This window comes from Colletotrichum chrysophilum, assembly GCF_026319265.1.
Source record: "Colletotrichum chrysophilum strain AFK26 chromosome Unknown scaffold_232, whole genome shotgun sequence".
Lineage (NCBI taxonomy): Eukaryota > Fungi > Ascomycota > Sordariomycetes > Glomerellales > Glomerellaceae > Colletotrichum > Colletotrichum chrysophilum.
Window position 1 is genome coordinate 45,743 of NW_026517519.1, and position 10,416 is coordinate 56,158.

At 51.4% G+C, this 10,416-nt stretch overlaps 1 protein-coding gene across 1 annotated transcript; it reads left to right on the plus strand.

Annotated features, from left to right (window-relative positions):
* Positions 1-1,264: 1,264 nt before the first annotated feature.
* On the plus strand, positions 1,265-9,614 carry COL26b_013474 (uncharacterized protein; the record flags this gene model as incomplete). Its single annotated transcript, XM_053186073.1, has 12 exons — positions 1,265-1,318; positions 1,432-2,925; positions 3,004-3,219; positions 3,589-5,124; positions 5,216-5,375; positions 5,440-5,729; positions 5,790-6,077; positions 6,138-6,509; positions 6,572-6,658; positions 6,792-6,964; positions 7,012-7,688; positions 7,775-9,614. Coding segments are annotated over 12 exons (7,187 nt in total), but the record flags the coding sequence as incomplete, so codon positions are not given.
* Between the last annotated feature and the right edge of the window lie 802 nt (positions 9,615-10,416).

Consider the following 10,416-nt stretch of genomic DNA (forward strand, 5'->3'; position numbering starts at 1 on the left):
CAGATAGTATGAGCTCCAGTAAAAATGCAGAGTTGCACAAGAGTTAGGCTTCAATGTGATGATATGTTTGGACGTAAGATCATATCTAGAATGAATATCAAGGTCGACGACGGATGTGTGGCAGGTTGCTGCTATGGTGCTACCTCGGCGGAGGGCGACTTGGTCCGCAATTGACTCTGCTGTTGGAAGGCACCGGCGCCGGCGATTGGGTAGTGCTAAAGACAACGTACCTACTTGGCGGAAACTGAAGACAAATTCCTACTCTGAGGTTTGGGAGAGAAGGGATCTAAAGCAGGCAGCTGATGGGACTGTTCACTCCAAGTTGGTGATGCCTTTGTGGGCGCCACTGCCAATTTTCGTACGAAGTTCTCAAGTATGCCCAAAGAGGATTAGACCGTGTACCTCTGGCGATAGCCATGTAGCTAGTGTGTTGCTCTCAGCCTCATTGTCGGCTAGAGGTGATGTTCCTCTCCCCTACAGGAGTAGGCCGAGTTTCTGTTATTACCCCTCCACGATCTGAAATCCTACCTCATACAGGCACACAACTGCTATCAACACCTGTCTCACACCACGGGCTAAAGAGCGGTCGTGCTGTTCCCTACCTTATGCAGCGCGTTGCGCGATTCGAATCGCACTGTTACAGTGTACCCACCTTGCGCTGCAATCCACTTTAGCCAATGCCCCCGCACTCGCTGGTTGTCTCCCTACTCCGTAGGCAACTTAAGGTACCTAGGTAGGTTAAGCACTTACAGTGTACCTGAGGTAAGGCAGATACGCTGTCAAACCCCTGCCTCGGCTGACTAGCACCTCACTACCGGTAAGGTCTTCGAGTCTACCTCTATCTTACGGATACCTACCTCGCAGCCCATCGGTCAGGTAAGGTGCCCAGGTCACGAAAAGCACAGTCCTGCATCCTAAACCTCAGTTTGTCCGCCACAACGTCACGGCTGAGGTAGCATCCATATCTGAATACCGACTTGCGTGCCCATATTCTTGTCCTCAGCATCACCACCGTCGCCGTCAGTAACGCACCGACCGCACGCCACACTATCGAATTTCAATTGGCCTTTGCCATCCTCGCTCCTCTTGTTGGGCGTCGATATTTTTGAAACCCAGCTCTCGTAGCGCCCCGCAACCGTCTTACTTCCACACTCCGAGGTTCAAGATTGAATTGGCTTGTCTTCAGTCAAGCCGGACGAAGGAAGGGAAACTAAACCGGCGCAGGCGCGTGCGGTCATGAACCCGACTGCCTCGACTAGCAGAAATGAACGGCGATGCTGGTCTCGTCGGGTGCCTGGTTGACAGACTTGCTACCAGGGTGAGTTGTTATCGCTGTGAAGATGCGATTCGGCCGTCCATCTTGGGTCGACTTGCCTCGCCTCCTTCTCGAGTTCGCGTGACTGACCTTGTATGGTGTTTGCGCCTCCACAGCTCCCTCACAGGACAGGAACCCACGGCCAAGAACTTCAACAAGACGACATCGTCATCATCACAAGGTCCACACTTGTTAAGATTAGCACTACCGCTGCTGCCTCTGTGCTGGACTCCCTCGTCGCCCTCCTCGAAGATATAATTCGAAACTACAAAGGGCTTCCTCCGCCTACTCATCCTCCTCACGTCCTCCTCTCCGAGATATACATACTAGCCTTGGCTGCCGACTGCTGTACCGCCCACTGGGATCATGTCAAGTCGCAGCAACGTCAGCCTGCCGTTGATTCGGGGACGCGTCGCAACTCTCCTACACAAGCTCCTGAGCCCTTGGACGAAGCTCTCGTTACCCGCATCTTTGAGTTGCTCAAGTGGCTCGTGGAACCTATACCTGAAGGATTCGCCCTCCCATCATCCACTATTTTAGACGATGAAACGAGACAAACCGCCAACCCAGTATTCAGCCCTCCAAGCGGCATCGCTTCGCCGCTGCTTGTTGGAACCTACAGCTCTGAAGACGAAACTCTATCCACTTCTCATCTGGCGATCATGGAGCCTTGCATCAGAGTCATTGTCGAATACGTTACCGCCTCCACTTGGTCAAGCTCTTTTGACTACTTCAGAAACGTGGTGTACACGGTTCGTACTGCCGCCGTTGTGCAAGCGGCACCGGGGCAATCTGCTACTGCCCCAGATGACGACAAGGCGGCTCTGTCCGTTCTCAAGATTCTGTCCTTCTTTTGGGTGGATGCACAGAAGCTGGGACTCATCATCCAGGAGATTTGCTCCAGCTTCCTCCATTTTCGGAAGACGTTCCAGAACACTGTCGCTGTGGTGGCACCCCTTCTCATCACGCGCTGGTTAGAACGGTATCCCCATGAGTTTGTGCAGCAACATACACTACATAAACGTCTCGACGGCGGCGCTGACACACTTTTCGACATGACACAGACTGTTGTAGATAATGGACGGAAAAAAGGAGTGCTTTATCCGCTCCAGACCACCCTACTGTTTCTTCTGCCAGACGTTTTTGAAGTGGCTAGCAACCTGCGAGATGCGAAGAGCGGGAGCATGGCCAAGAAGGTCGGGTTTCTGGACGGCTTGCGGAAAGCATTGAGGAACAAAAACGAACAGGCGGCATACTCTCTCGTCTCTTTGCTCAGAGCTGCTCGACACTTCGTTGCTGAGGACGACGCTGCGCTCGTCAGCTACGCCATGGATGTACAAGACGAGGTCAGAGAGGCAGTTTTTCGTCGTGGTAGCAACGATGCCTCTCTTCTTGACCAGGACCTAATGACAGCGGCATTTGTTAGTTTAGCACAACTGAGTCCGGACAGTTGTGTTGATTCTCTCCAATCATATCTAAGCCCTTCTTCGCCACAAGCCTTCAAGACCGCCGTGGTGCAGGGCTGCCGATACTTTGCGCGCCAAGCCGACTCGTATAGGTACGAGCAGATATTCGCGGTGGCGGGGCCGTATATGCGAGCTCAGCTGAAGGTATGCAACTCCGGGTGTCCATTCCCACATTTCTGCTCCCGTAAGACGTCTTGAGGACCCGACTTAACCGGATCGCAGGCCGTAGCGGACTTGCCGACAGAAACCACTGCCACTGTACTTGCCATGCCCCGGCGTGATTCAAACCTTCACTCCTCCACGAACATGGCGTGCGACGTGCTCAAGTTTCTTGATGCGTCCCCACACTCGCTTTTCAACGCAGATGGATCCGGCGAGCCAGGTGCGGGTGCTGCAGAGGAAGATGCCTTCTTGTCCTTCCTATCGTGCGTTGTGTCTGTAAATTCAACTGTTCGCAGACTCGCTACTGGTGTTGCGAAGCGCCTCCTCTCTGACAGCACCATTCTTGACACAATTAAATCTCGCAGCAGATTGAAATCCCTAGGTCTTAGGCGTGAATTTTGGAGACGATGGTAAGGCGTGCATTTCTGTTCCCGTTTGAGTGTCCATATCCAGGCTAAGTTGCGCCGAATAGCTCTCTTGTTCTTCTCAATATGTGTAACCAAGTCACATCTGACGGTGATGGGCCTGAGGTTAAGGCGATTCACGAATTTCTTGAAGCACGCAAATTTCTACTCGCTTCTCTCAGTGTAAGTAACGCAATGATCATTCCAAATCGCGAGACTAACACGCCGTTTGTCTATGCAGGAACTTGCGGAGTTGCCCGATGACGTGCCTGAAGTAGAAGCCGCGTCTTCTAGACTCGAGACGACCTTGCTTGTATCTCTGTGTTCCGCAGACGTTGACACCTGCCAAACTGTGACTTCATGCATCGGTATTTTCTACGAAGAGAACAAACTTGCTGGCGTCTCTTCGGACGCTGCGAAGACATTTGCCACATTACTCCGAAACGGCGAGGTGTATGGGGAGATCGCGTCACGAGCCTTCCGCTTCACTGGACTGGTTGCCTTTCAGAAGAGAGTTCGCGGACTGCTCCGACGACTGCAATACCCAACCAGCGGTATCCTTTCAGCATGGGAGTATGGCTTCGAAAGGTGGCTTCTTCTCTCCAGGGAGGTGTCCATGGCCGCGCTTGATGCGGTTGACGAACGGACTTTGACGGAATGGCGCAATTACTCCGGCTTCTTGGCATCGCTCGGGGGAATTTGTACTGCAAACCAAGCAATCATCATGGAAGAGCCAGCCATCAGTGGTCTAAGGTGGATCGATAGGCTGCCATCCGAAAACCACGAGGAACCTCTGCTTGGTCGATATCTCAAGTTGAGCATTCAACTACTCGGCTGTGCGAGCGTCAGGATTAGGGAGGCTACAAGGGAAGTCTTGTCCAGCGAAGTCTCGTCCACACTCTATCAGTCTCTGTTCAGAGCACTAGAATCTGAACTCGAGGTCCTGTTCACCGGCGCACTGGCTCCGAGCGACAAAGCCCAAGATGTTGAGATCATCTTCGCTGAGCAGGCCATATCGCTTTTGAAAGCTTTGGTGGAGCGTCTTGAGAGCCCTTCAGACCTTGGTGCAGCCTCCTCCATTCACCTAGGAGCGCTCGCTCTCAACTTTGCCAAATTCTTAGACGGCGTCAATGACAGTACCAACACCTTGCGCGTCAAGATCAAGGTGTGCCAGTTGTGCGAGGCTGTCACTAAGAGGAAGGAGCATTTAAATCTGAGAGACGACGTGCGCATCCGGAACCAGCTTCTTGAGTACATTTTTGGCTGGATTGCTCGGCCCCGCTCCCCGCGACTTGACTCAACAGCTAGCACAGGCGGCCGCCTAGATGAGATGGTGAGGGTGCAGAAAGACCTTGATAGAGCTTCTCTCAGGTCACTAGCTGAGCTTACCTTTCGTCTTCCACTTCAACCTGGGGAGGGTCAAACCGACGCCGGCATGAGTGAGCTCAAGTCACAAATGTTTCACACCTACTTCAATCGGTTCCTATCATTGCTCAACCACGAATCTCCCGAGAGTGGGAGGAGCGACCATCCGGCTGGAATTGCAAGCCGAGACGAGGGCACCCCGACTTCAGAACTTGCCATCACCATTCTCTCGAACCTGCTGAGTGCGAATATCGATGTTGGTCTGAAACACTCTCTAAATATTGGTTATCACGACAACGTCGAAATCCGGACGGCTTTTGTTAAGGTCTTGTACAACATACTCATACAAGGGACGGAGTTCAGTAACCTGACTGACGCTGCTGTGAGCGAGAAGTACGATGAGTTGCTAGAGGTGTGTGAATCCAGTTGACTCCATCAAATCTCATACCCTCCCCTCTTTCAGAAAGAAAACCTTCACCAGTGCTGTCTAACACCTGTTTTAGTTATTAACCAAGGACATGACGCTTGTTGCCGCTATGAGTGCCGTGTGTCCAAGCAGTGAAGTCGACGAATTAACTGTATCTTTGCTCACCATTTTCGAGCATCGGGGCCTTAGCTTTGAGTTGTTGGAGGTTCTCATCAAGCAGGAAATCGAGGAAACAGGTAAGACTGCGGATGTTGACTGCATCATGTGGGGTGTGAGGCTGACTGTACACCTTTGGGCAAGATAACGAATCCGAGATCCTTAGGCGAACCTGTGTCGCCACGAAGATGCTGTCCGTCTACGCGAAGTGGAAGGGACAGCCATATCTCAAGGCAACGCTGCAAAAGGTCGTAGAGAGATTGATGCTTACATCAAAGGATCTAGATCTCGAGCTGGATCCTGCCAGGGTCAGCTCCACAGATGAGTTGCAGAAGAACGCCCTCCAGCTACGGATTGTGGCTAAAGTATTCATCGATGATATCTGCGCATCCTCGACGAGCATGCCAGCGTCGTTCCGCAAAATTTGTAACATCGTATGTGCGCCAAGCTGCGCTGAATCTTCCAATTTCCAACGTCTGACACGAGGTTACCAGATATCCACTGCTGTGCTGCCGAGGTTTCAGGAGGCCAAGTACACCGCCGTTGGGGCTTTTGTCTTCCTTCGCTTCTTTTGCCCAGCAATTGTTGCCCCTGAGGTTGAGGGCCTAGTGACAACGACGCCCTCTAAGGAGATGCGCCGAGGCCTGCTCCTGATTGCCAAGGTCATTCAAAATCTGGCGAACAACGTCCTTTTTGGGGCGAAAGAGCCTTACATGTTTCCTCTGAATGACTTTCTCACGCAAAACATCTATCGAGTTACTACCTTCCTTCGCGAGATATCTGTAGGTGACCCAAATTGTCCTGCGCGGTCTCTAGCTGTTCCCGCTAACTACTCATTACAGGTGGCTCCAGAGACGATCGACAGTCCGCCAAGCATCGAGTCGTTTGATTTCGGTTCCTGTGTTGCCCTCCATAGATTCCTCTACGATCACTGGGACCATATGCGGCAGAGGCTCGTCACCCAGGAACGCAAAGATTATGTGCGATCGCCAGCCGAGGTATCTAGAGGAAGGTCGCCGGTTCTTGAGCCTTTGCGCCACCTCATCACGAACCTTGGACCCCCACCACTCGCTGTCACCTGGAACAGGCCTCAAATTTCTACGAATACTCCACCATCATACTCCCGCTTCCAGAACTTCATGCTTCGGAACGCATTCCGAAGTACTGAATCTTTTGTGACTGCTAGAGCCGTCTACGATGGAGGCGAGAGCAAGGTGTGTCATCCTTCAGGTGCATCTGTTAATTCGCCCGTCAACTAATAGGCTCGCCCACACAGGATTCCCTCTCCATTATTTGCATCATACTGCGACACATTGATGCAGAGAGCATTGACTATGACACGCTGTTGTACTGCTATCTCAAGGTACGTTGCGGTGAATCATTCGCCTCGCCGATTCTTGCAATGCTAGCTCCAACAGCGTTGGCACTGATCATTTCTATTCATCTCGAGATGTGCAAGTTACTCGTTCTCGATTCTTGTGACTGACTGCCGACAGATTGCAAGCCGCCTCTGGCACAAGCCTTTCGGGCTGCTCATCGATGCCACATGCTACAACGGCCAGAACGAACCACAAGATGAGCTCTTCAAGAAGCTTGAGCTTCTCACACCTGTCGAGCTGTCGAGAAATCTCGTTAGGATATATGTTTACAACATGAACAGCGCATTCAGGTATGAGCATTGCCAAGACACTGGATGTCACTACTGACACACGACAGGAAATGCTTCCGAAGGCTCCTTCGGGTGTCCGCCAAGAGCGACACCAGCGTTTTTAATCCGAAGAATGTCGATTACCACCTAATCGGTAGTCTGCAGGACCTCCAGGCTCATTTTCACTTGAGTCAACTTCACCTCCCCAAAGAAACAATCAGCGTCGTCACCGACACACGTTATGTGTTTCAACCAATTACCCGACTTTCCAAGACTAAGGGTAAGATTGAAGTTGTCATCAAAGTTGGCAGCCAGTTCGTACAAGTGACAACCACAAAAAAACAGGAGGTCTTTCCTGGCTATAGGTTGAGCACGACCGTCAATGACATATTTCGTCTCGGTGAGGTGGAAGAGGCGCCGACTTCAATCCAGACAGAAGATGACTCTGCGTTTGGCCTACGCGCTGATAACGGAAAGATCGTCATGTACTTTACCAGCCCCAAGAAGGCGGACGTATTGCAGACGATTCGCGGCGCAAAGGCCAAGTATGGCAAGGATACGAGAGCTCACAAGGCCTATGAACGGCTTATCCGCCCGCAGGACGTTCCCGGGACTCTACTTAACCTGGCACTTACCAACCTGTCAAGTTCCGATCACGTGCTCAGGCTCTCTTCTTACAACCTGCTCGGGGCCCTGTGCAAGGCATTCAAGTTCAGCGCTGCATCAAATTTGATGTGTACAAAGGGTAAGAATATCAATATGCTGTGATGCACGACTAAATCCCCAGGGCTACTTCAGTTCGCTTGAAACACTGCTAACCATTGTGTACAGACGTTTCCGTACCAATGGATCCTTCACATTTCATCATCAAAATCAGCAGGCAACTGGCGATGTCTGAGCCTCAGCTGACGTTCGATTTCTTGACTGAGTTCTTCGTCGGCTGGGAGACATTTGCTGAGGAGCAGAAGCATCTCAGTCTTGCCTATATGTCACCATGGCTTCCAGGCCTTCGCACAGCCGTGCTTGCCAATGAAGCTGACGCGGAGAAAGGCAAAGAGAAGGTCGCGGTTCTTTTCCGAAAGCTGATAGACGTGGCCATGACCGATCATTCATTGACCTATACGCTGGAGCAAGTCGTATGGCCCGCCATTTACCAAGACGAGACGGTCCTGGATATTTTCCTTGAAGAACTCATGCGGTCAGCTTTGAGTTTCAGCTACTCCGAGGAGCCCATGGAGGCTCTTTCTTCTATAGTGTCGGGCATGGGCAGCATCACACTACGTGGGAAGGTCATTTCCCGGTTGCGAAAAGCACTGAACCGATCTTCCCTCCGACCGACTAGGTACTTGCCTGACAACGCCGTCTGGGCAGAGATTTGTGTGCTTCTACACTTCTGCCTGTCCTTGTCGTTTGATAATGGTGTGCAATCTCAGCTTTATCTACCGGAGATCTTTCACATTGTCACCATACTGGCAAACACTGGCGCTCCAGAAGTGCGTCTCTTGGTTCACAGACTTCTTGTCAACACAGTTCATGCGGCGTGTACGTCGTTCAATCTGGACGACACCCGTTTCAATAAGCTCAGGGGAAGCTTGGATTTCCTAAGCGAACCAAGAAGCGAAATATTCGCAGCACCACCTCCGTTCCTGCGCGATGGTGCTTCCATGTCGACTACTCAAGACTCAGGCCCGTCGCTGGCTGCGACTGAGAACCTGGCTGCGTTGCTCTTCGAGGTCTGCTCTGTGGCTGCCCCATCAGTGGACATATCCAATGCCTGGAGGTCGCGCTGGATGAGCCTCGTGGCCAGCACGGCCTTTCAGAACAACCCAGCAATACAACCCCGCGCGTTCGCTGTCATGGGCTGTCTGGCACGTGAGGAGGTGGACGACGACCTACTCTACCAAGTTCTCGTCGCACTGCGCAACAGCGTAGGTCGTCTAGGAGATGACACCAACAGTGACATGCTCATTTCCATTGTCACCTCTTTATCCAAGATGATGGCAAAGTTGCCTTCTGCCTCGCGTTACGGATTACAACTCTTCTGGCTTGCCATTTCACTGTTACGGTTGGTTCCTCCAGCTCTTTTCAACTGCACGGCCCAGTTTCTTGAGGCTGTTATGACCAACATTAGCACAGTCGGGGACTTGCGAGGAGACAAGATGGGGTCGCTTCTTCTCCAAGGTCGTGTGCAGTTAGAGGACGCTGCTCTATCTCTGGACGAAGCTTACGGCATTCACTTCACGCACGAAAATTTTCATTTTGCCGTGTGCGCCTGTCTGGCACGCGGCCTCGCCGACACCACTACCAAAACCAACGCGATGCGAGTGCTATCCGCATTCCTCGATATGGCCGGCAACTCCACAGATGAGGCAGGAAGACCATCGGACATCATTTCACGTTCGCCCTACATGGCGCTTATCCTAGCGCGAACTGTTGGAAGTGAGGAGCTGAAAGACAGCCTGTGGCTGGCGGGTATCAATCCTTCCGTGCTGGGTGATGTAACGAACACACGCAGATACGAGGATTTGAGTGGCATGAAGGACAAAGATCTGCTGTTGAACACCGCGATTGAGTTGATCGATTTTCAGTACCTAGAAGACGCACTGCAGAACCGGACTCTCCGTTGGCTGACTGAGCTTGCGTCAGCAAGGCCGGCCGTCATCATGCATCTGTATGTTCCCCTACCCCTTCCGTGTGACTGGGCATTATAGCTGAACCGAAGTAGCTGCGGGCCTATCGTCCCCATTCTTGACGAGGTTTTGCTGCATTGTCAGAACTCTGCAACACTAGAGTCAGCTCAGGCACTCCTCCACGCTTTGACTTCAAATCCAAAATTCAGCTCCGCGCTAGAATCAACTGCTGTTCTTAACGAGATCCTTGAGGATATGGGTTTTAGTGGACTGTGGCGATCCTGTTCTTTCAATTTCAGCCAGGATCAAGATCGCAAATGCTTTATGCTGACTGAGAAGCTGATAGAGGTAAATTACCTAAAGGTTTATTAAGAAGTTTTTTTGCTAATAGTAATCTAGCTTATTATTGTTTAACTTATTTTGGAATTAGGAAAGTATTTTTAAATAAAGTAAATTATTTATTTAAAGATATAAATATATTTAAAGTGTTTTAACATAACGTGGTTCATCAGTCAGCCGGCCGGACCAGTCAGCCGGACGTTTTTTCCCACGTACACAATAACATCTAGTATTTCTCAACCACAACGCATTAAATCAACTATTAGTTGTCGCTATCAGAATCTCCTAAGGGTTCGACATCTTTGGAACAGGTTCGCGCGTTATGCCCAGTCTCACCACACATACCACAGCGTCTCCGAGCTGGCTGGGCTCTCTTTGATGGACCCCCCTCGTCGTCCTCTTGAGGTGCTGGACGTTTCCCTTTTTGTTTCCCTCCAAGCAAAACCTGAGATTCCTCTATACTAAGTGCCCCTCCAAGCTGGACCCGCGTTCTTTTAGCCCTCC